The 24,435-nt window shown below is 60.7% G+C and overlaps 3 protein-coding genes across 3 annotated transcripts in view; 1 reads left to right on the forward strand and 2 right to left on the reverse strand.

Moving 5' to 3' along the window:
- Positions 1 to 820: 820 nt before the first annotated feature.
- On the reverse strand, positions 821 to 7,371 carry PLD4 (phospholipase D family member 4). The gene is made up of 10 exons (XM_049790359.1): positions 7,301 to 7,371; positions 5,097 to 5,239; positions 4,786 to 4,969; positions 4,556 to 4,676; positions 4,146 to 4,273; positions 3,777 to 3,977; positions 3,179 to 3,318; positions 1,510 to 1,675; positions 1,338 to 1,434; positions 821 to 1,264 (listed from the first exon to the last, which is right to left on the reverse strand). The coding sequence occupies exons 1-10, from the start codon at positions 7,325 to 7,327 to the stop codon at positions 1,062 to 1,064; spliced, it is 1,410 nt and encodes a 469-aa protein (XP_049646316.1). The 5' UTR covers positions 7,328 to 7,371; the 3' UTR covers positions 821 to 1,061.
- ATP5MJ (ATP synthase membrane subunit j) overlaps positions 1,190 to 24,435 on the forward strand; it is a 425,762-nt gene continuing 402,516 nt past the window's right edge. Inside the window, exon 1 of the mRNA XM_049790373.1 lies at positions 1,190 to 1,193. The gene's annotated coding sequence lies outside the window, so the exon portion shown is untranslated. The remainder of the gene's footprint in view (positions 1,194 to 24,435) is intronic.
- On the reverse strand, positions 10,510 to 22,587 carry CEP170B (centrosomal protein 170B). The gene is made up of 18 exons (XM_049790374.1): positions 22,302 to 22,587; positions 19,923 to 20,012; positions 19,610 to 19,688; positions 19,091 to 19,149; positions 18,078 to 18,222; positions 17,884 to 17,988; positions 17,306 to 17,794; positions 16,479 to 17,167; positions 16,207 to 16,377; positions 15,667 to 15,754; positions 13,999 to 15,582; positions 13,329 to 13,572; positions 12,845 to 12,980; positions 12,544 to 12,687; positions 12,382 to 12,470; positions 12,002 to 12,095; positions 11,667 to 11,718; positions 10,510 to 11,583 (listed from the first exon to the last, which is right to left on the reverse strand). Exons 1-18 carry the CDS (start codon positions 22,407 to 22,409, stop codon positions 11,348 to 11,350), a joined length of 4,602 nt encoding a protein of 1,533 aa, XP_049646331.1. The 5' UTR covers positions 22,410 to 22,587; the 3' UTR covers positions 10,510 to 11,347.

A 24,435-nucleotide genomic window follows, 5' to 3' on the forward strand; every position in this document is an offset into this window, starting at 1 on the left:
CAGGAGCAGTTCCCACAGCTCCAGGCAGTGCCCAAGAGACAGGAAATGAGGGAGGAGGCAATTATTTGCATGTTTGAGGTGATTGCCCTCTGCTAGGGCATAACCAATCAGCATAAAAAGCTAGGGGGTGGGATATAGTAATACAAGTGAGCAGAGGCCCCGTGGAATGTCAGTGTTGTTGGGACGCTGCCACCTGTCCCTGCGGCGTCCTGTGTGCATTGGTCAGTGAGCTGGCCCACAACGCCTGGGCTCTGAACTCCCAGCCAGGGGTCCAGCCACCAGCCACTCCACTTTCCTGGACCATGCCAGGAACCTCTTTCCGAGGTCCTGGGTTTGCAGCACCTGAATCTGCTCCCACAGTGCTAGGTCACTAGGTCACTCCCTCAGCCACCTGTCCCATGGCCCTGCTCTCTCTGAAGCAGAGCTCCCGACCTGGTTTCCTGGCAGGAACACCCCCTCAGGACCTGAACCGCAATCCTGTTGCCCCAGGAACATACACCTAAGTCTTGGGTTCTCTGAGGAACCTTTCCTGTGCCCCCCACCCTTCCCATTCCCTTCAGGCACAGTGTGTTGCAATTCAGCCCTTGATGGGGCTGGAAGACCAGGATGCTGGGCTCCTGAGGATCTGAATCTCACATCACCGGGTTCCCCACTTGGAAACTGAACCCCAGCCTCTGGGCTGTGAGGGAGGCAGGCCAGAGCAGATACAGAGGGGAGCAGGGGTGTGTATATGGAGCTCCTGGAAGGTCACAGGAAACCACTCTAGGGCGGAAGAGGGGGTGCCCCCATTAAGCTGGTGTCAAGAGACAGAAGGCACAGGCACATTCCAAGGGTTTGTGATTACTCTAGGGGTGCCAGCAAAGGACTCCCTAAAGGGCTTCCTGAAGGAGGCAGGTTTTAGGTGCAGATGAGTTTGGGGAGCAGAGGAAAAGCCAAGTTGGCACACACAGGTCTTTGGGCACTTGGCCTAGACCCAGGGCTGGGGCAGAAGCAGCTGCTTGGAGGAGGCCCGATGAGGAGTGGGATTCGCCAGGATCTGTGGGTCCACCAGGTCCAGAGACTCAGCCCCGCCAAACACAGTCCTTGCTGGGGGTGGGCGGGTCCAGGCCCACTGCATATGGGGAGCTCCAGTCCCGCTCAAACAGTCTGCGCAGCTGCTCCTGCACTGTGAGCACCCCAGGCTGGGAGCTGTTGGCTTTCTGGCTGAGCACCAGGCCCACGCCTGAGGTGCTGCTGAAGTAGTCTTCAGACCAGTTGGAGGTGCCTGGGGGAGGATGCGGTGAGTGCCCTGAAGCATGATCGCGCACCGCAGCCCTGCCCTATGCTGCCCTGCTCACCAACGTAGGCTGCCCGCTCCGTGACCATGAACTTGCTGTGGTTCACCCTGCTGAATGGGATGTTCGAGTGATTCCCCACCGGCACGATGTAGACTTTCTGGGAGGGGGACAAGGGGACTCGTCATGAGGGGGTGGAGGTAGGTGCCCACCACTGGCCGAAGGTGAGGCTCACCACATCCAGGGAGATGCCGGCCGCGGGGTGGCTGAGGGCCTGGAGGGAGCGCAGGAAAGGGAACATGCTGGGGTCTGTGTTGAGCCAGCAGCTGACCAGCAGGCGCACGCGCACACCTCTGCTCACAGCAGCCGTCCGCAGCGCCGTATCCAGCACCGGCCAGTACCTGCGGAAAGTCAGAAGCCCCACGATGTGAAGGGGCAGCGAGAGAGGGAAACTGCCCATCATCTGGGGGGCCTTTCTACCGGCCGCAGATCCACCCTCAAGGACGCTCTCCAGCCACCAAGCTGACCCTCTGAGGACCAGGGTCCCAGGCTCCGCCCTGCCCAGGCCACTTCCACCACATGCCCCTCCCACTGACCAGCTGGGCCAGGCCCCACCCACACCTGATCCCCTCCCACCGCTGACAGCTCGGGCCCTCCCCGCGCGACCCTCCTAAGGCCTCTCCTACACCGTGCCAGGCCTGGCTTGCCCTTCTCCTAAGGCTCCTCCACTGTTAGGTTATACCTTATTTTATTTTATTTTATTTTTGATTTTTTGATTTTTGGGTCACATCTGGCAGCACTCAGGGGTTACTTCTGGCTCTAAGCTCAGAAATCGCTCCTGGCAGGCTCAGGGGACCATATGGGATGCCGGGATTCAAACCATAGACCTTCTGCATGCAAGGCAAACACCTTGCCTCCATGCTATCTCTCCGGTCCCTTTTTTAAATCTTTATTTAAACACCGTGATTACAAATATGATTAAAGTTGTATAATTTCAGTCATGTAAAGAACACCCCCTTCACCAGTGCAACATTCCTACCACTAATGTCCCAAATCTCCCTCCTCCCCACCTCACCCACACCTGTACTCGAGACAGGCTTTCTACTTCCCTCATTCATTCACATTGCTAGGATAGTTCTCAATGTAGTTATTTCTTTAACATCACTCATCACTCTTTGTGGTGAGCTTCATGTCGTGAGCTGTACCTTCCAGCCCTCACTCATCTCTTTCGTCTCTGAGAATTATTGCAAAAATGTCTTTCATTTTTCTTATACCTTATTTTACCCAAAACAAAGATTATCCCCGTTTTTTTTTTTTTTTTTTTTGTATCTGTTGGTCGACAACTTGGTTTCACCCCAAACAAAGATTATTTTATATTTTAACCTGGACGTGACAGGCTCAGGATAGCTGATAGGGTCACCTTAGGGTACTCAATAAAAACAGTTCTGGGGGCCGGAGCGGTGGTGCAGCCGTAGGGCGTTTGCCTTGCAAGCGGCTGACCTAGGACGGACCGCGGTTCGATCCCCAGCATCCCATATATCCCCTAAGCCAGAGCGATTTCTGAGCGCAGAGCCAGAAGTAACCCCTGAGCATCACCGGTTATGGCCAAAAAAAAAAAAACCCAAATAAAGATAAAAATAAAAACAATTCTGTCAGGCAGCTTGGGGGAGATAATCGGTAGAAGAGGCCAGACTATACGTGTTTCACCTTCAGCCTGGTCTGGATTATTTCATTATTTCCTACGCGACCCTGATTCAGACCACTACAAGCAGAGTCCCAGGCCCTTCTGAAACTCAGTTCCAGGCCCTGCTCCTCATGAGGCCCAGCCCACAGACGCAGGTCCCAGGCCCCGCCCCGGGCTGCAGCCCTGCCCCACTGCAGAATCCCCCCACCCCACCCCGCACCTGGCAGGGTGTCTGAAGCGCGTGGTGGGGAAATACTCCATCACGGACACGTAGATGAACTCCCGGGCGTGCCCCAGCTCTGTCAGAAGCGCGTCCAGGTCCCGGGTGCGGCCGCGGGGGCAGAGCACGGGTGGCGATGCCTGGGCCAACAGGATGCTGAGGGTTGCCACAAACTGGCCTGGGCACCCGGCGGGCACCCGCCTTAGGTCACCACCCGCATCACTGGGTGCTTGAGCCTCACCCACCCTCCCCGACTCAGCTGGCCTGAACCCTCCCCTCCAGCAGGCCTCTCTTGGAGACCAGTGGGAGGCTGGTGGCACACTATCCACGCTGGACACTACGAAGGGGCCCCTGCCAGGTGTGACTACCCTTATCAGTCGGCCTGCCTTGAACAGTGTGGAACATCACTGCGCCTCTCTAGTCTGTAGCAGAGAGCATGTCCCAGGACCCCAAAATCTGACTCAACCCTGGGTCCTGGTCCCTGGGCCCCTCTCCCCTGGGTCCCCCCTGGGTCCTGGTGCCTGAGTACCTCTCCCTTGGCCCCAGCCCCTACTACTCCCCGTGGCTCCCGGAGTCTCTTGGAGCCCCCCCGGCTCACCGAGAAGTAGGCAGTGGTGAGGAGCCCCCCAAAACGCCCCCTCAAGGGCCGGAGTCGGTTGATGTGCGTGGAGAAGTTGTGTGGCCAGTGTTTGGGCAACTCTGGCCGGGCTGTCCCCAGTGCCCAGTAGGTTTGGAAGGTTTTTTCCAGGTCCTGGGCCAGGCGGCTGCAGTTGTGAATGACGACTCCGAGCTCCTTCACCTGCCGGATCAGCCAGAAGACTCCCCGGTGTGGGGGGCCGCACCCTATCACAGCTTTCCCAGATCCTATCGGAGGTGGGCACCATAGCTCCCTGCTCCCCTCCACATAGTTGTGTAGTCAGGGCCTGCATTGGCCACCCACTGGGAACCTCCTAGTAGGGCCACTCACCTGAGTCAGGGCCCGCCAGTCCATGTTGGCGCTGCCCACGTAGATGTGCCGCCCGTCCACCACCCAGAACTTGGAGTGCAAGACACCCCCAGTCAGCTGCCTCATGGGCACTTGCCGCACCTGGGCACCTGCAGAGAGGGATGGACCAAGATGGGTCAAAGGAAGGAGGGGGAGAATCACTGTTGGGGTTTGAGGGAAGAGAGGGTCAGTGCAGGGTGGGGAGGTGACTGTGGAATTCTCAGGGCTGCTCCCTGGGGTCCTGGCCCTTCTCTCCTCACCCTGGAGCCCCCTTCTATGGTTGGAGGTCCCCCCACTACTCAGGCTATTGAACAGGCTCCAGACACCCCTACACTGACCCCAGAGACCCAGGCACTGCAGGCTGCTGTGTGTCCAACTGGGGAAACACCCACCTCGGGCTGCCAGGCCCTGCAGGTCAGTAGAGTTGGGGGCGAGGGAGGATGCGCTGGTGGCCACGGCCAGGGACACGTTTCTGTCCAGCAACCGCTGAAGCTCCTGCAGGATGGTCTCCCCCTGTGGCCGGGGCACAGCTGCTTCTCCTGCAGGACCCCCACAGGTGCCACCCCCCTCCTATCCCTCCCTGGGAATGGAGAGCCTAGGAGCCTGGGTGAGGGGCACACACCAGCTGGGAGGACGAGTCGTTGACGCCGATGTCACGCCCCGTGAGCGACCAGTAGAACGAGGCCACATGGACACTCTCCTGTGCCATGTTCAGCAGCTGCAGCCAGGCCTGGGCCAGCGGCTGGGCAGACCGGTCGGCCACTGACCACCACAGGTCCTGGGGGATACTCTCCACGAGTGTGATGCTGCAAGGGAGCCGGTAGCTCCCTTACAGCCTCTCTGTGCCCTGTCCCCCAGGAGTCCCCCTCAGGACCCACATCCCCCAGGCAGAGCCCACGAGATCCCATCTGGCCACCCCTCAGGTTCACTGACCGGCAGGCGTCCTGCTGAGTCAGGCATGCAGCCTCTCTATGGAGTCCCTGAGACTGGCTCGGCCCATCCACGGGTTGGCAGGGGCCCAGGAAATGAACAAGGCTCAAGAAGCTCAAGGCCAGCAACCCCAGGACACCCAGCACCTGAAGGGGAGGTGTATGGGCAGGCAGGGCAGGAGTGAGCTGGCTAGTGGATTACCCCAAGACGCCACCCATACCCCATCCTTGCCACTCAGCCCAGAGCTTTGCCAGTCAGTCATGCTGTCCCGTGTTGTGTATGTAACTAGGGTAGGGCACAATCACCGATCAGGGTAGGATCAGAAACATAATAATCCCATGGAAATGTTTACATACACAACACCCTGGGTGGTGTAACAGGGCTGGGGTGGGGTCCCTAATATTCTCTGCAGAGACCTTGGCACCTGCACAGCCTCCACCCAGGGAGCACCATGCTGCTCCACCCAGGGAGCACCAGGGACTGTGCAGCCAGGAGCTTTGTGCAAACCATGATCAGACCCCCACAGGCCTCAACCCCTGAGAGGGACAGGCCTGGGCTCTTGCCGGCCACAAAGGCCTGCAACTCAGTGTCTCTGTGTGCACTCCACAGCCCTGCGTGTGGCACATGTGAGTGTGTGACTGAATATGAGCACACATGAGTGTGGGGAGGTCTGAGTGTATGAATGTGCAAATGTATGAGAGTCTTTCCTGGGGGGAGTCAACCACACCCACTACGCTCAGGGTGGTGGTGCTCAGGGAACCCTATGCGTCCCTATGGAGAATGAACCCAGGTCAACCACGTGCAAGCTTAGTGCTCTCCCTACTGCTATGGCCACAGTATTAGTGTCTTTGCGTGGGAAGGTCTGTGTGTGTGTGTGTGTGTGTGTGTGTGTGTGTGTGTGTGCATGTAGGGAAAAACCTGCGTGCATGTCCAGGCATGTATTTGTTTCTGTGTGCTGATGGGGTGCAGGTGTGTATGAGAGAGAGAGCAAAATAGAGACCAAGAGAGAGAGAGAGCGGACGGTGTCCCAGAAGCTTCCGCTTTCACCCTCGCACTCTCGACTGCTCTTGCCCCGGGCAGGTCAGTGAGTCTCAGTTCCTGCTCCCAACCACAGCCAGGCCTGTTTCTGCTTTCACTCACCCCTCTCGGCATACATATCCTATAAATAGGAGCTGGGGTGCTGCACCCGCTGGGTCTGGGTGGGGATTTGTGTGCTCAGTGGGGCTGGTTGAGGGGGTGGGAGGGAGGCCTGCTCTTGACAGGAACCCCCCAGGAGATGGAACCAGCAGTCCACTGAGTCCCTCCTCATGAGGTGCCCCGATTTCAGTCCTGACTGGCAACAGGGGAGTGTCTGCATTGGACTTGGACCTCAGCCTGGTGGGTGCATATGTGTGTATGAGCATGCATTGTGTCATGAACATGCTTGGGTCTGTTCATGTTGTCATGCATGCAGCTGGCAGGTCTGGTGCCTTGCAGCCTGTGTTGGCATCCATATGTGGATGCACAGGGCTCTGTGCAGCCCAGCCCCCACTCTCACTCCTATACTTGAGCCAAGGAGGCCCCTGGGGAACTCTCCAGTTTAAGAAGTCACCAGAGACCACAAGCCCGTTGCCTGGGTCCATGCTGAAAGTTCCTGGGAGAAAGTTGGGATCCAGGGTGCCGCCTGGGTCCCCCTTCCCGCTATGATTGGGGCCTCAGGTCAACGGACTCTAACCTATTCTTACAGGAGTCCTGGGCTGGGCCCAGACTTGGGAAGCAGGGTTGCTTAGAGGCGAGGAAGGGTGTAGTGGGGGAGGAGTGTAGTGGAGGAGGGGAACACTGAGGAGGAGGCTGCAATGGGAAGGAGATGCAGGGGTGCAAGGGGGGAAGTTGCCCATCTGAGTCTCCGCCAAGGGATCGCCTGCCCAAGGCTCCTGTTCTGCCCCTGGACTTCCCGGTCCTGTGAGAGTCTGGGCCAGGTAGTGCCACTTGCCACAGCCCCACAGGGTGGCCAAGGTCAGGATGAAATGGTGCTGGCATCTCAGGGAGGGACACCCTGCCCTGCAGCTGGTACAGAGCAGAGGCAACTGCCAGAGCAGGGGGAGATCTGATGGCAGGTGCCTGCCCAGCCTGAGAGGGGAAGGTCATGGCAGCTGGGGGCACAGAAGGTGTGCCCACTAGCCTGGGGTCAGTCCCTGCAGCTGCCCCCTTACCCCTACTGGACTCACCTCTGGGCGGCCTGTCCTGGAATCCATCCTGGCTTGGACACAGATGCAGGTCCTTGGCTCCCCTGGGTGCCTCTGCCACTCCACAGCCCTGCACAGTGCTTCCCCTTCTGGCCACTTCCTCTTCCTCCTCCCCTCACAGGCATCGGGATTATGACCCAGATAGGGGAGGAGGTGGGAGAGGCTCCTGCTACTCTGCTGCCTGATCTGGGGACCTGGGCACCCTTGGCTTGACTGGGCAAGATGCTCTCCCAGCCTCTGGCTCCTGCAGCTCACTTCCAGCCCAGGACACTTCTGGGGTCCTTGAGATGGCTCCATTAGGGATATGGGGTCTCTTGCCAGAGCACAGGGATATCCCAGCAGAGGTGACATGGAAGTTCTCTGGGCTTCCACTGAGGGTCCCTGACGTGTTGTGTGGCTGCTGTGAGCTGCAGGCAGGACAAGGACATGGAGGCAATGGGAACTGCAGGCAGGGGCACCCATGGGTGCTACTAAAAGGTGAGTGTGGAAAGTGCCAGGATCCCTGTAAGATGCTCTGACTTCCCAGTTCCCCTCCAGTGGGGCAGCAGACCAATCCCAAGGGCACTTGGCATCAAGTGCACTCCTGCATGTGGACACAATACAAACACACTCACATGGATGCCGAGGCACTCACATCACACATAGATACATACTATTTACAGATACGTACATATTCAAACACACACGTAAACACTCATAAGCACATGGATGCTGAGACACATGGGCTTACACACATGAACACACACACGGATGCTCAGGCACACACACATGCACATACACACTAAGACACACATGGATACTCAGGCACGTCGATACACACGTACACTCAGACATACTCACAGAATGACAATGACACACACATTTACACACAGACATGATCACAGATATAGAGGCACAGGCACACATGTGCTCACACATACAGAAGCATCACATGCACACTCCCACAGAACCACAAGGGGCTTGGACCTGTCCAAGGTGCTGACCTCAGAGACTGCAGGAGGGTCCAAGCAGGGGACAAGTAGCTCCTAGGTGTGGCCTTGAGTGGCAAGAGGTGCCAGGGAGACTTCTCAAACCATTCTTGTTCCACTGGACACCTCCTTGGCCCCCGACACAGCTCAGGTCTGGCCTTGGCCCCCAACACAGCCAGGCAGCATTTGTTCCTGTGGTGGGTGCCCCTCTCTGCCAAGAGTGGCCCTGGGAAACCACCCAATTTCAGTCCATGGCTGGAGTGGTGGGTGGAATGCCCCATCAGAGCACAGGGCTTCTCTGCAGCAGAAAGAAGCGACCTTCACATGTGCCTCGTTTCCTCTGCATATTTTGGGGGCCACACCTGGCAGTATTCAGAGGTCAGCCATGGGGTCTCCATGTTTTCTTAGTAAAGGCAGGTTCCCATGCGTGGCCATTTGCTGTTGGGGACACGAGCCCTCCCACTCCACAGTGCTCTGTCTCAGGGCTTACATCCAGAGTATCTGCACCCAGGGCATCACGGCTCCCTGGGAAAGGCCTCCCTGCAGTCCACGAGGCTCTGACTGGGCTCCTCACAGCAGCCAGAACTACTCGACCAGAGCCAACACACCCCTTGAAGACCCATCCTGTCACTTGTTTTCAATCCCTTGGACTCCTGGCTCAAGTTTGCCATGGGAAACAAGGCAGACCTTGAACAGAGCCAGGAGCAAAGAAGGAAAAAAGTGGGTGGCCTTGACCTTAGTGCGCTCTCGCGCTCTCTCTCTCTCTTTCTCTCTCTCTCTCTCCCTTCCCTTTTACATCTCCCGTAGTACCGTAGTATATGAAAATATTTCCATAAGATTATTCTTGGAATTGTATATAAAAATATTTCCTTAGGATTGTTCTGTGACTGTTGCCCCAGCTAGACCTTCCAGGTGGGGGCGCTGTGGAATTGGCAAAAATTAGCTTGATGGACAGGGAAAAGGGGGTCTTTTTGCGAGAGCTGGGAGCAGGCTGCAAAATGACTCTCTCTTTGCCCAACCTTTTACACCCTAACCTTCTTGTCTGTGTGGATTAATATTTGCTGTAGATAAATATTACCAAGATCTCCCCCTGAAAGGGGACAAGGGGGTGGGAAGTAATTTCTCATTCTGGGGACTATTTGTGGATTCACAAACACCTAACAGCACAGATTCCCTACAATCTCCTAGAGTTTTGTTTTGTTTCCTTTTTGGGCCACACCTGGTGACGCTCAGGGGTTACTCCTGGCTCTGTGCTCAGAAATCGCTCCTGGCTTGGGGAACCATATGGGACGCCTGGGGATCGAACCACTGTCTGTCCTAGGTTAGCACGTGCAAGGCAAATGCCCTACTGCTTGCACCACCACTCTGGCCACTCTCCTAGAGTTCTTTTCTGCAGAGAAGATGTTCCTGGAAAGTCTAGGGGGATTCAGGCCTGACTTTTCTTTCCTCACCCTAGCTCAGTCAATGCACCCTGAGAACAAGGGTGTCCTGCCCATGCAGGCAGACAAATGGGCTTCAGGCGCTGCCTGGAGGGTGCTCAGAGCTGGGTCAAGCAGAGATGACGCAATTTCCATGGAGGTGCCTCCCTTGCTTTCCACCTCACTTGCCATTCCCAGAGTCACCCAGAGACCCACTTTGCTGGTGGCCCCTCACACCTCCTCCGGGCAACCCTGCCCTGCTCTTCCCACAGGGCTCACTCTGCTCCTGGCAGGCAGCCACGTCATGCTAGTAATGACTCATTCTCACCTTGCAGGTGGGACTGTTGGGGCCCAGCATCCCAGGGCACTGGACTGAACCTCCCCAGGGAGTGAGGGGTGCAAACATCTCCTTGTCCAGTTGGCTCTCTTCAAAGCCTGAAGACCAGGTGCATAGAGGCTGGACTGGGCAATGTGGGTCAACCTCAGGTAGAGCTGGGGCGTGAGTGGGCCTCTTCTGGCTGCCTTCACTCCTGCTGCCCGGCAGAGCCTCCCTGCTGCCCCCATGAGGTCACACCCGCCCTGCAGCACTAACAGAGCCCAGATCTAGGCTGGCCACATTGAGAAGCTGTGTGATAGAATGATTTATTGACCAGACGGATGACAAATCATATAAAATAACCATTTCCTGAAAGACGTCCATAGATCACCTGAGCACACAGTGTGGGGAGCTCTGAGCAGAGATCGCCAAGGGCAAAGGGCGCTGGAGAGAAGGTCCCAGCGGGGTGGGAGCCAGGCACCCCCCCCCCCCCCCCCGCACTCTCACACGTAAACATGGGTGCTGGCTCTGCGCTCACCCCAACGACACGTAAACACAATTCTTGGGCACCTGCCTGGCCCACCTGGCTCTTTGGCATCTGGGCTCCAGATCCCTCAGTCCCCCAGGAGGGATAAAGCTCTGCTCACTGCAGGGTCCCATAAAAAAATCCCAAGAAACCAGAACTGCCCACCATACTTGCCACTCCATATTTCCCTGACCCTGGGACCCCAGTCAGAGCTGCCCTGGGAGCGGTGAGACTGGTATGTTCCCTTAGAGCTTCTGGAATTCGGTTCTCCCCTTGGCAGGATGGCCCCCCCACACAGGGCTGCTGGGCATCTGCAGGCCGCCCACCACTAGGCTCTCCCTGCATTTGGCAGTTGTGTGTTGGCACGAGAGTCGCAAAACTGGGAGATTCCCAGGGGCGACTTTTCAGAGCAGGCCTGGAGCTGGGCAACGGAGCTGGCAGTCAGGAGCCCAGAGGTGCCCTGCCTACCCGGTGCCCACCTGCACTTTGGCACAGAAGGAGCCACTGCCGGCCCACACAGGCCCAGACTGAGGAGCACAGGCTCTGCAGCACAGAGGACGGACAGATGGACGCTTTCCCTTAAAGCTAAAGACAAAAGAACAGCGATGTTGGGCATGCCTGCCTGCGTGGGGCCCTTTGCAGTGGTCGCAGTGGGAACTGGGCCTGAAGACCAGCGGGCAGGGCAGGGGTGCCACAGGATGAAAAATTAGGAGGTGTGGAGTGTGGCAGGGCGGGGTGCTAGGCACCGCCCACAAAGGTATGGCACATGTGGGGGGCTTCGATGTGGGAGGCCAGTGACCCCTAGATCAGGAACCTCTCGGAGTCAGGCAGGAAGTCAGGGAGGAAGGCCGGGTCTGGGAGGCCAGGGGAGCCACAGGTGGCCCGTGGGGAGAAGCTGTGCAGGGGCAGAGCTGAGGGTGGTGAGGATGGGCTGGGGGCCACTGGCCGGCTCTTCCCCAGGGGGCCAACGCCCCCACAGCCCCGGCTTCCGGTCAGAAGGTCTAGGTTTCCGCTAGGGTCCACAATGGCATTGATAACTGGGGGATGGAGGACACAGGGTCAGGCCACCAGGTTCTGCCTGCCTCCTATGCCCCAAGCGCCCTGAGTGGGCTGCACCCACCTTCTAGCTGTTTCTGCACCCTCCGCAGTTCCTTCAGGATGGAGCTGATCTCCTAAAAGCAGGTAAGGAGGATCATGAAGCCGGGCCACCAGAGGAACAGGGCCAGGGCTTCACAGCACCAAGATGGGACTTTGGAGATCATGTTCAAATAGAGGGGAGCAGAAGGCAGGGTAGAAAGAAGCACTCCCAGGTGGAAGGACTGGAGGGGGGGCAGGAAGACTCCCAGATGGAGGGGAACAGGGGCAGAGCATGAGGGAGCACTCCCAGGTAGGATTCAGGGATGGTATCTCTGGGAGCACCCCAGCGAGGAGGGAAGAGGAGGCAATCACTCGCACCTTATTGGACGTCTTTAGGATCGGCACCTCATTCTCAGCATTGATCCGGGCTTCTAGGTCCTCCCAGGCATGACCTGAGTTCTGAAAGAGAATCCTGCCCGTGCAGGCGGAACACAAGATGGCACCTTACTGGCCACTCCTTATTGGCCCTGACCCCAACCCTGTGCTCCAAGTCACCAAGCTAGGTTCAGAGGGTCAGCTCAGGGCTGTTTGGCCTCAGGGTGGTATCCCCATCCGACCACCCAATAGCTAATATTGCACCCAATATTGGTTTCCCAATAGCCTCCGTGTTTCTCTGCTTTTCCCATCATGTTTCCCAGCAGGCCCTGTGTTCCTCAGTGTTTCCAAGCAGACCCCGTGCCCAGCCCAGCCCTTCTCACTTCATCTTCTGGGCCAAGTGCTCGGTGTTCTCACGGATGGCCTGCGACAGCTGGGAAACGGGGTTCAGCATCAGATTGTCGAAGATGACCTGAAGAAGCAGGGGTCAGCACAGTGCAGGGAGCTCCCACACTTGCCCAGAGGCCCAATGAGAGGAAACCTGCCTCCTCACGGCTCCATGGCCGCGTTCTGTGGCCCATGGAGTCCTGGCGGCTGCTGTTCATGTTCTGGTCCAAGTCCTGAGAGTTCAGGGAGCCAGGTGGTACCTTCTGGAAGTTGAGGCTGGCCTCGGGTATGCGCTGTACCAACTACAGAGAGAGTGAAGTACTAGGGCAAAGCATTGGCCCTTGCGGGGGACAGGGGTTACTGGCCCACCCTGCAGAGGGGTGCCCTCAGCCCCAAGGAACAGGTTATGTACCCCAAAGCACCAGGATTGGAAACCCACAAGGCATGAGGGCCACTGACCTCCTCATGGGCAGAGATGGTGGAGGCGGGGGTGCTGGGCGCGTTGGTGGGGGTGCCCAGCATATCACCATCCCCCGCCACATCATGGATCTCCCGGGCCAAGATGGCCACATCCTTCACCAGGGTCTGGCTCAGCCTGCAGCCAGGAGAAGGCAGGCTCTGGGGTTTGTGCACCTCTTCCCAAGCAGACCACCCCAGGAGCAGGAGAAGGGGGCTAGGCCCAGCAAAACCACAGTTGCGCCCCACCACCACCATTACTACCAAGGCAGGAGTGGATGTGGGCTCATCCAGACTCCACCCTCCGGATAGGAAAACTGAGAAACAAAAGGGCCCTAGGCTAATGCCAGAGTGAGAGGTGGGGGGACCCCTTAAAAGAGATCTGTCCAGGGGGTAGGTTCTGGGCACATTCACACCTCATCACCCTCCACCCATCCACGTTCTGTGCTCTACCATGCCCTAGCTCTAAGGGATTACCGGCTTATACCTGGCGATCTCTTGGATCTCGGCTGTCTGAACTATGAAGCCGTAGGGGTCGGTCCCCTCCTCTTCATCGTCAGTGTCCCGGATGCCAGGAGCGCGGGGTCGGCCGCGTCCAGAGCCGCCAGCCCGCGGGGTCTGCGTGGCTGTTGAGGCACGAGGACGCGTGTGTTTGGGAGAACCCTGGTGGGAGCCAGACTCCTCCTCTGAGGTGGATGCACAGTCGGATCCCTGCTGGCGGCGCCGGGTATCTGGGAATTCCAAAAGCAGAGTGGTGCTCAGCACCCATGGTGGCCCTGTACACCGGGGTGCACGGCTCACAGCCCTGCCACTAAACTCCGGGGACCCTAACCTCAGGCAGCAGGAGGCACATGCAGGACGGGGGGCGGGGGGGGGCGCCTGGGTGGTGGTGGGGCCAGGTCTGCAGGGTCCACACCCATCACCAGTGCAGAGGGAAGTGGGACTGTAGGTCCCAGGGTCAGTGCCCAAGCTGCTCATCAGCTCCAGAACTCCCCACCTCTGCAGGCTGTGTGCTGGCTATGGCCTCCTCAGCACAGCCCCTTCCCGTGTGTAGGGCTGGACCCCACAAGACCAGCCCCACCAGCTATAGTATGTGCTGCCCTGCCTGGGGCCCAGCAGTGAGGGCAACCTGGGGACAGGCCCAGCCCTGCACTCACTGGAGTAGCGCGCACTGCCCGGACGTGCCCTACTGAAGGGCTGTCGTGGGGCTGCACTGCTGGCGGTCTTCTTGGCAGCAGCCCGGGCATCAGCCATGTTGGGTTTGCGGCTGGCGCAGTATGACTCCATGCTGCGGCCTGAGAAGCCGGAGCGGGGCGCGGGCTCTGAGTCACTGTGCCCTGTGAAGGAACCGGCCCGCTTTCGGGGCATGGCCAAGATGTCCAGACGCGACAGCTTCTTGGTCTGCTCAGGGGCTGGCCGGCCAAGGGGCTCCGGGTGTGCGGGGGACACTCGCTCGCTGTCCGCCGCCTCTGTATCTGAGGCGTCTCCCAGGCGGGCCCGCCTGAGTCGGGACGCCCGTGTGGGCCGTGGTGTGGACAGGCTGTTGGAGCGGGTCAGTGCCTGCTGCACCTTCTGTGCGCTGGAGGCCCGGCCACGCTCCTCCCGTGCTGCAGGGGATGTCAGGGGCACCTGTGGCTTCCTGCGTGGGGTGGGCCGGCCCCCTGCTGCCGTCTCAGGATCTGAGGCAAGCAAGTCCGAGCCAGAGTTGCGTTCCCCATCTGGCCAGTCGAGGGACCCCTGGGGAGTGGGGCCACGGCGCCCTGCCTGGCGGCAGGAAGCATCTCCACAGCTGGGCTCTGGCGGGCCTGTGGAACGTTGCGGCTCCCCAAGCCGAGTCTCAGGGCTGCGACTACCCGCACCAGGCGCACCAGGGGGGGACAACGGCATCTTGTCCTTGGGTGGCCCGGCTGGGCTGGTGCCGTGTGTACCGCTGAGCAGACTTACAGTGCTGCCTGTGTCCACATCCGAGTCTCCAGACAGCGAGTCCTCAGGGGCCGCCTTGGCCAGCAGCTGAGCCTCCAGAGCAGCTAGCGCGGTCTCGGTCTCCTGCAGGAAGAGCTGCGTGTCCTGACAGCGCAGCTCCATACGTGCAGCCCGTGTGGCTGCGAGGTCCTGTAGCAGCGGGTGGCTGGGGATGTGCGGGAGTGGGCCGGGTGCTGGAGGTCCGCCGCTTGGCTCCTTGGTAAAGCTCTGCTGGCGCGCGAAGCTAGGTGCTTCGGGCTCGGGAGAGCGCCCCGGCCGCAGCTGCACCACTAGCCTCCCGTTGGCGCTAACGTACACGCCATCACGCAGCGGAGCGGTGGATGGGGCCACCCTTCCAGGGCCCTCTGCATCTTCAGGAGCTGTCCCAGGCTTCCTGGAGGCGGCAGCCTCCCCGTCCTGGTCCCCGATAAAGAAAGAGGTAGGCGCTGGCTCCCCTGGGCTTCTGGGTGAGCGCCGGCCCCGGGTCCACACTAGGCCTTCCTGCCCGCTCTGGCGTGGCACTGGCTCTTCTTGGGCACTGCGGCTCCGCTCGTGGCCCCGCCCCCCATCCGACCCACTGGCATCACTCAGGCTGTCGGGCTCCAGGTCCTCCTGAGCTGCAACTGGGCCGGTCGACTCCGGGGGGCCAGGGCCACTCTTCCTCGCCGCCTCGGGTCCCGCAGGGCTGTCGGCCCTGTCACTGGGTAGCTGCGGAAGCAGGCGCCGCTGGCGAGCAGGTGGGGCCTCGGGATCCCCCACTCGGCGCCCCTGGCCATCTTCTGTGAAGTCGAGGGCAGTGGGTCAGGGCGACCGCAGCCAGAACACATTACCCCTCCCCACCCCCGGGCAGTGCAGCTGCTCACCGACCACTGGGTCCGAGTAGCTGTCAGCTAGGCTGGCCCAGCGTGACACCCACTTCTGGCCGCCTGGGGAGCCGGGCAGTGGGAGGCCCTACAGAGAAAAAGGAGTGGGCCGGGGCTGGAGCGAACATGGACAGTGATGCAGTCCACCAGCACATGTGGACCTTCAGTGCCTACCTCGCACCACCACAAGGCTGTACGCATATACGTGACCCCCTAAAGATGCATGCACGCAGGAGCACGTCCTCACGTAGGAGTGTGCACATCCACACCCAGATCATGACCTCAGCAAAAATGCCCACGGAGGAGTACATGCACAAAAGCAAAACAGGACATACCTTGCATGCACTGCCCCCAGCACCCATTGGACCCCAGCAAAGTACACACCAAAGGACACGCTTGCTCCTGCAGAAGCCCCTAGGAGGCTTCCCCCCTCCCCTCACCCTGCCTAAAGAGCCCCGAAGCCCATTAATAGCTGGCCAGCTGGTGGCGCTCACATAGCGCTGCCCACCTAGCACCTGCCCCTGCAGGCCACGAACGTACCTGGGCTTCCCCCGTGCCAGCTGCACCTGCCTGGCGCGAGGCAAAGCCCTGCAATAGTGCCAGGCGCTGGGCCGCCCCATCCATGCACTCATCTTTATCTCCCCTGATGACTGGTCGGAAGGTGGCTGAGGATGCTCTGGAGACTTCGGGGGCTTCGAGGACCCCAAAGACCTGGAGAGGGTGGGGGAATGCCAGGTCAATGGTCAGTGTTCGCCCCACCCTGGCCTCACGTAAAGGACCCCACTCCCAACCCCATCCCCCCTTTCCCCCACCTGGTCGATCATCTTTCGAGCCTCTTCCACCTCCTGGTCCTGCGCATCAGTCTCAATGGTGTAGGTGCCTGCATCGCTGAGGCTGTCATCCTCATCCTGCTTGCGGGCCTTAGCCAGCTGTGGGGTGGCAGGGGGGGGTGGGCTGGGGGGCGCAGCAGGGGCTGGGGGTGTCTTGTCAGGGTCGCTTTCCCGCAGACACTGGGCCATGAAATCCTGGGTCAGGCGGGAGCGGCGGCCCACACTGCTGAATGGCCGGGGGGTGGTGGTTCGGCCTGGTGAGGGGCCCCCCAGGCGCTCCTCCGTTTTCTCCCGCTTGAGTGAGCTGGCGCGCTGTGGAACCCCAGAGCCACCCCCGCCACTGCCCACAGCCCGGGCTGGGGCCGGAGCACTGGGACGGTCCCTCTCGGGCATCCCGGGACAGCGGCGCTTGTCGGCTTTGGGGTCGCCGGGTGGTGGAGCGTGTGTGAAGGACTGGGAGCGCTTTTTGCGGGGCGTATCGTCATCGAAGAACTCGATGACAAAGGCCTGTTGGTTGTGCAGCAGCTCCCGGGGATGACGCTTGATCTGCCGCTGCAGCCGTGCTTGCTCTCCGCCGCTTCCACCGCCACCTCCACTGCCAGCGCCTTCTGATGCCGCCTTGGCTGCGGGGTCCTCCGAGTCGCTCTGGGTGCCATCCTCATGCTGGTGACCTGGTAGACAGGAGACCCATTCTCAAGGCATCAGGCTGCGCACAACGTGTAACCCCCAGTGCCCACCCTGACCCCCAAGGCTACCCTGACCTCAAGACTCCGTGTCCCAGCCCACCCTGACCCCTGAGGTGGGCTCACCCCTGAGTGTGCGCGTATGCACAGGCAGGTCACTCTTGGTGCTGTGGCTGCCGTCCCCGGTGGTGGCACGGCACAACAGACTTGGGTCATTGTGCACCAGCCAGTCAGCCACTTTGGTCTCGGCCGAAAGCACATCCGCGGGTGCCGCGTCCTGGCCCGGGGCACGGCGTGGGCGCAGCGAGAACTTGGTGACATGGTCGCGGATCTTCACTTTGCCTGGGCTGCACTCGTCAAACTCGATGGTGAAGGATGCGTGGCTCTGCACTACAGGGGCCGTGGCAGGGCCAGCCGGGGGCGCGTCCTTCGCAGGTGACTCGACGAGCGGCGGCGGCGGTGGCAGTGGTGGCGGTGGTGGCGACTCCTTTGTGGGGATCTCAAAGTAGCTAGGCTCCCGCCGGATGGGGCAGCCCGGAGATTCCGTATGGGCCCGGAACCCGGGCATGACCGCAGGGAGTTCGCGCTCGGGTAGCCCCGGCTCCTTAGGGTGCTCTGCAGGGTGGGCAGAAAGGCAGACAGAGCTCAGTGCCCGTCCAGGGGAGCAGGGAGATGCATGCATCCACCCTGTCACAGGGCCCCACCTGTGCGGGCTTCTTCCTGGCGTGGCTCGGTGACCTGGCAGGGGGCGTCATCTTCGCCCCACCAGGATGGCTGCCCGTACAGCGGCGTGCGGTAGGCGGAGGTGTCTGCAGGAGACAGCGCAGGTCAGGGGTGGTGAGGAGGGTGCCACACACTCAGGGATGAGGGGGTGCCCAGGGAGGTTGGTGGGTCCCACCTGCTCCAGGCTTGCGGTCACTGCGGTCCCGGTCAGGCCTGGCACTTGACGCCTCGCAGTAGGGCGGGTTCTCCAGCTGCGCCTCGTCCTGCTTGGCCGTGAGGCCTCTGGCACTGCCCTTGAGCTGACTGCTGTATTTCTCGTGCTGCAGGCCGGGGTGCAGTGAGCAGGGTGGGCATAGCTCCCCCCCAAGGCCCCACGTTCCTGCAGGCCACAGGCCCCCTAGTAACAAGCTGGGGTTTCTCTAAGCAGAAGATTGGTCGTCAGAGGGCAACTACCTCCAGAGGGCCCTGCAGAGCACCCAGGGACACATGCATCAGTGTGGGACACACATAAGTGTGTAATTACATGTGTGTGCTTTGTGTGCGTTCATGAAAGGATTGGATAATGGTGACTGCTCACACCCACGTGTACATGTGTGAATGTGAGGGTGGATGTGAGAGCTTGTGGTGTATGCATGGACCTATGTGTACATGTCTGTGTGCAAGTGCCAGCTGCATGTGTGTACTGTGCTGGGGACCACACATATTTATGCATGTGCAGATGTGTGCATGGGAGGGGCCATGTAAGCATGGGTGCCGTGTACAGGTGCTGTGAGCCCCCAGGACACACACAGGTGCATACTGTACACACTTAAATGACCACGTCATGTGCAATGTGTGGTGTCCTCCTGTGTGTTATGATATGTTCTGTGCAGCATGTTTGTGTGTGTGATCATGCATATGTGTATACACAATAGGTAGACACATACCCTTGCTGCAGAGTCCATATAGCTGAGCACTGAGGTAAGGGGGTAGGTGACCCCATCCAAGTGCTGCCCAGCTGGTAGGTCCCATACATTGCACACTTAGGGAGCCCATCAGAGGAGGGGACACCTGGGTTGGGCACACCCTAGTAGTCCCTGAGCCTCCCCCTATACTTGGATCTCGGCAGTACAGGTGGAATGGGGGTGGGAGGGAGGGGACTGGCCCAATACCAGGTGCCCACACAGAACGGGTGGGGCAAGTACTAACCCTGAGTGCCTCCTCAGGGACTCGGTGCTGTACCCGCTCCAGCACGTACAAGTTGGGATGTGCCTGGGGTTAAGGAAGGGGTTCGGCAATGCGTGTTAGCAGGTGGTGTGTGGCCTGTGCGGTCCACTTGGTGGCAGAACAGAGGCTGTGCTTGGCTGTGTCCACTCACCCATCCTCCCTGGCCTGGCCCTGCACAGCACAGGAAGTCGGTTGGCCCCAGATGCTGCCCCACCCACCCATCCCAAGGCCATGATGCCAGGCCAGGCAGAAGAAAGAGAGTTCGGCCTGGCTCCCTGAAACCTCTGAGACTTCCTCACAGGGAAGCTGGGCAAGGTTGGAGTGGGTGGGGCACTTTGGTGGCGGATGCTGGTTGGATGGTGGGGAGGGGGCTAGATGGGGGTAGGAGCCCCACAGAGCCCCGTGTCTCTGCTGCCTCCTGAGCCTGGCTGGTGATCAAGACTACCCATGGGGATGCCACAGCAGCCACCCAACTCCCAGCCCCTGATCCCCGCAGGATATCATAGCCGAAGCGGATGACATCATTGAGCTTCAGTGTGACATATTTCTGGTCCGGGATGCGCACATCATTCACAAAGGTCTGTAGGGTGGGGGGAGAGTCTCAGAGTGATACAGAACGGCAGAAAAGGGGTGCCCTGGCTCTCAGCTCCTTGCTCAATGGTATCCCACATGCCCAGCCTCAATCTAGGACACAGGGCCGAGGCCACTGGAGAGCAGGAGCCTGAGCCACGTGGAACAAGGGGCTTTTTGGAAGGGGTTAGGGGCCAGGGCCATGGGGCATCACCCAGGGGTGGGGTCAGGGCAGGGAGCTCACCCCATTGAGGCTGCCCAGGTCCTTCACCCAGTGTTCGTCCTGCTCGTGGTCATAGTTGATGACAGCATGCTGCTTGTCCACGCTGCGGGACTGGGGACATACATGCTATCATCATCATGCTCCCACACCCACAACTGCTCCTGGGGCCTGTGGCTATGGCCTGGAAGCCCCGGGTGCCCCCAGCCAGGCATGGGCAGAGTCCAGAGGCAGGATGAGGCCAGAGGACGTGGCCAGGATGCCCTTGTCAGGTGCTGCCAGCACCAAGCTGCCCCAGAGGCTGCGGCTGAGTGTGCGTGGATCACATGGGCTCACACACTCCCGTGACCAGACATGCTTTCACACATACTCATATATCCTCTCCTACATTCACATATGTCCTCCTGTGCTCATGCTCCAGGGCTCACACACTCCCACTCCCATGCTTATATTCCCCTGTGGTCCCTACCTGCTCTGCTTTGACAAGTTAAGAGAGGTACAGTTCACCCACCCAGGCCAGGCAGTGACAGGGTAGGGGTGGGGGCATAATTACATAACACCTTAGACTTGCCCAGCTCAGAGGTCAGCGGGGAGGGCACAGAGCAGGCTGTGGGATAGTTCCCCATCCCAAACCCTAGGTGCCAGTAGAACCACCCAGTTACGCAGCCTGGAGGTGTGCATGCACCTGGAGGTGGAGGCATGGAGCATTGGGGGAATGCCAGGACCCTCAGTCCACTAGACAGCTCCACTGAGGATCCTGCAGTCCCCGGGTCTGGGCCTGAGAGGAAGGTTCTGGGTCCTCAGCCAGCAGGGGAGGGGAGGGGGCACCTATAGGGAGAGGTGTCCTAGGGCCTGTCCTGAGTATTGGTCCCTAGGACGGGAGGGATCACACCTGGGGTTGTTCAGGGATCACTTCTAGTTCTGCACTCAGGAATCACACCTGGCAGGCTCAGGGCTATATGGGATACGGGGGATCAAATCCAAGTTAGCCAAGTGCAAGACAAACGCCCTCTCCTCTGCTATCGCTCCGGCTTCAAGGACACGTTTTTGGGGGTCAGGGACAGGTTTGTGGTCTGGAAGCATCTCCCTCCCACCTTCACCCCATAGAGCCCTGCAGTCCGCTAACCTCCCACCCAATGGAAGCTCATTCTGGGCAGGCAGGGCCACATGGTCATCAGGACCCAACACGCCAAGGTCAGGATAAGGCTCTCAAAGGCCAGAGCCTGGGTTCAATCTCTAGCATAGCTCTGGGAGCCCCCCAAAACACAGCACCCCAAGTCCACCAACCCTGTCCACTTCCTGGTCACTTTCTGCATGCCCAGACCAACTCTATGCCAGGCTGTCCTGCCCCTCCACACCCAAGGAAACATAAACCAAGTGCTCAAACCAACAGCATCAATGCCTGCTGTCCCCACCCCATAAGTCTGCCTCTCCCAGGCCTCCCCACATCCTCCATGGAAGATTCCAGGCACACACTGGCAAGGCCAGTCTTGTCTGAGCCACAGGCCCTGAGACCTCTGAATCTCTCCCCACCCCCAGCTGAGCTCTGGGCAGTGAACACACCTGGGCCTGCTCCTCCTGGCTCCTCGGCCCAAACTGTGCCTGGGACTTGCCCCCCCCACACACACACACAGGGACTGTCTTGCCCTGGCCCTGCCAGTGGGCACAGCTCCTGCCAGACCCTCCCCAAGCTGCAGGGTGACCTCCAGGAACTGCACATCTGCCGCGGAAACCCCGGGTGGGCGGTCCATCTATGTGTGCTATGCTATGCTACAGAGGAGCCCAGGCTTCCTGCAAGTTCAGCACACGTCTTGGAGGCTGTGCCTGAGAACCTGCAGGAAATGCAACTGCTCCTAGCAACCCAGAAGGAGGAGGGAGAGGACAGTGACCCTGAATGAAGCGCCCCAGCATGTGTATGAACCTGGGCGGGCACTCAAGCATGAGTGGGGATGGGCAGGTGCGCACATAAAACAGGAAGGCACTCTTTTTTTTTTTTTTTTTGGTTTTGGGCCACACCCGGTGATGCTCAGGAGTTACTCCTGGCTATGCGCTCAGAAGTTGCTCCTGGCTTGGGGGACCATATGGGACGCCGGGGGATCGAACCGCGGTCCGTCCTAGGCTAGTGCAGGCAAGGCGGGCACCTTACCTCTAGCGCCACCGCCCGGCCCCAGGAAGGCACTCTTGATGGGGGTTAGGCATGCACCCTACTGTCAAGTCCTCTGGGGAGACCCCCGCAAGCACCCCGACCTCAGTCTCCAGGACCCTGTCAGCTCTATCAGGTGCATCCTTGCGAGTGCCAAGCCCACTTGGGGACCGCCGATTTGTGGACAGAGGAGGCTCTGCCCCACCCGGACGCTGTTGGAAGCTGCTGGAAGATCGCCTCTTCATCCCTCCCTAACGCACCTGCAGCATGAGTTCGCACTCGTCCCGGCCCACGAAGATGAGCTCCCGAGGGAGGCGATGGCGGGTGCCGCTGCTGCTCACCAGGAACCAGGATGTGACACTCATCATGGAGCTGGGGGGCCGGGGCCCTGTGGGAGACCAGTCAGAGCCTGGACCCCCGACTCTCGCTCTGCACTCATGCCCAGCAGAGGCCCCGGGGCTGAGCTCACAAGGCCTCACAGGGAGACACAGAGTACGGGACAGCCCTGCCAGCTCAGGCGCACTTGGGCACAGGGGAAGGAGTTCAAGGACGGGCTGACGGGACAGTGGAGGACTCAGCCTGAGTGACAGGGCTCCTGTCACTTGGGCCCTTGGGCACTCCAAGATACACTCATGCACGTGGACCCCCACATCCCACACTCCTGTACCCACTAACACACAATAGGGAACCTAGTCAGGTGGGGACACCTCTGAGACCCATGACCCTCACAGACAAGGACGGGACCCAGACAGACACACTGGTGGGACAGAGAGATGCATGGGATCCTATGGATGGGACCCAAATATAAGACAGGGCCCAGACAAACAGATGGAGGAGAAGGACTAAGAGAGACACACAGCAGTGACCCCGACAAACACATAAATGGGACCCAGGCAGACACACGGGACCAGGACAGACACACAGACACAACAGACACACAACTTCTGGGCTTGACCCAGAGAAACCCCTGGACTGGGCCAGGACAGACACTCAGTAGTGACTCAGACAGATGAATAGGGCATAGACACATGGACAGGACCCAGGCAGAGAGGCATGCTTAGACAGACACACAGTAGTGACTCAGACAGAGAGACGGACGGACGTTCGGGATCCAGAGAGACACAGGGCAGAGACACAGAGACACAGACCCCAGACAGACAGAGCCCCGGAGCCCTGAACTGAGAGGCAGTGACTAGGAGGCCGCGAGCTGTCAGGGAGGAGGGTGCGGCAGGGGCTGGTGGGAGGCCAGGGAGCCCCGGACTGCAGGGCTCTGGGGCTCCCGCCCGGGGTCTGGGCCGACAATGTTGCCGGGGAAGGTGGCACAGGGGTGAGGCCCCGGAGTGCGGGCGCCTGGGGACCCGGAGACCCTCAGTGGGCGAGGACGGGCCAGCCTCACCAGCTGAGCAGCCCCTGAACCCCTGCGGGCCTGGGGAGGGGGAGAGGCAGGGCAGGGCTGGGCCGGCCTGGGGGCATCGGCGTGGACCCACCCACAGGTCTCCGCGGTCCTGCGTCCAGCTCCAGGTCCAGCGTCCAGGACGCTCGGCCGCGGGGGCCGGGGCTGGGAACCGCGACGCTCCCTAATGGCCCTTGGCCCTATTGCTGGGACTGCGCGTAAGAAGCGGCCAAACTCCCCCAGCCAGAAGAGCCAGCGCCGGCCGGAGGTGAGGCGGGAGCAGGAGGAGGAGGAGGAGGAGGAGGGGAGGAGGGGGAGGGGCCGGGCCGGGCCGCGGAGGAGCAGGACAGGCCGGCGAGGCCACAGGGAAAGGCGGCGACAGGGGGAGGGAGGACCGGGAGGCCGGGCGCAGGAGGAGGCGGCGAGGTGGGGGAAGGCGGGATGGCAGGCCGGGCCGCATCGGATCGGGCAGCGCACCCGGAGTCCCGGGCCGGCGCAGGCCTTGCTGGGCCGGATGACGACCCGGGGCCGATGCGGCCTCGCCGGCTCCAGGCCTTGGACACGCGCCGGCCAGGTGCGCCCTGGACCCCGCGCCTCCGCCCAGGCGTCCGGCCGCGCGCCCGCCCGCCCGGCCCGCGACACCCGCCGGCGCGTCTTACCTGCGGCGCCGGCTCCGGCTTCGGCCCGCTCCAGCCCGGCCCGGCCCGGCCCGGCCCGGCCCGACCCTCCCGCCGCGGGGCCGCCGCCCAGGACCTGCCCGCGGCCCGCACGCTGCGGCAGCCCCGGCCGGGAGCGAGACGGCGGCCTCGGCGCCCGCCTGACGTCTGCGCCCCGCCCGCCGGCCGCCGCCACGCCCCCGCCCGCCCCACGTCAGGTTAGGGCGGCCGGCGGCCAGGTGCGCGGAGGCCGGCCCGCGGCCGCCCCTGGCCCCACCCACGGCCCCCACCCCTTCGCGGCTGCTGCGTCCGGACCCCCTTCCCACGCACCCGCCCCGCTCAGCC

This window comes from Suncus etruscus, chromosome 17 (genome assembly GCF_024139225.1).
Source record: "Suncus etruscus isolate mSunEtr1 chromosome 17, mSunEtr1.pri.cur, whole genome shotgun sequence".
NCBI classification, from domain to species: Eukaryota; Metazoa; Chordata; class Mammalia; order Eulipotyphla; family Soricidae; genus Suncus; species Suncus etruscus.

Excerpts from the sequence above, each read along its gene's own strand:
- CEP170B (XM_049790374.1), bottom strand. The coding sequence starts at position 22,409 with ATGATGAGTGTCACATCCTGGTTCCTGGTGAGCAGCAGCGGCACCCGC. Across the intron at positions 19,689-19,922 it reads ACCTGGGCAGCCTCAATGGG|ACCTTTGTGAATGATGTGCG; the intron begins GTGAGCTCCCTG and ends CCCACCCTACAG. Across the intron at positions 12,096-12,381 it reads CACTTGGCCCAGAAGATGAA|GATTCTCTTTCAGAACTCAG; the intron begins GTGAGAAGGGCT and ends CTGCACGGGCAG.
- PLD4 (XM_049790359.1), bottom strand. The coding sequence starts at position 7,327 with ATGGATTCCAGGACAGGCCGCCCAGAG. Across the intron at positions 5,240-7,300 it reads CCAGGACAGGCCGCCCAGAG|GTGCTGGGTGTCCTGGGGTT; the intron begins GTGAGTCCAGTA and ends CCTCCCCTTCAG. Across the intron at positions 4,970-5,096 it reads ACTCAGCAGGACGCCTGCCG|CATCACACTCGTGGAGAGTA; the intron begins GTCAGTGAACCT and ends GCTCCCTTGCAG.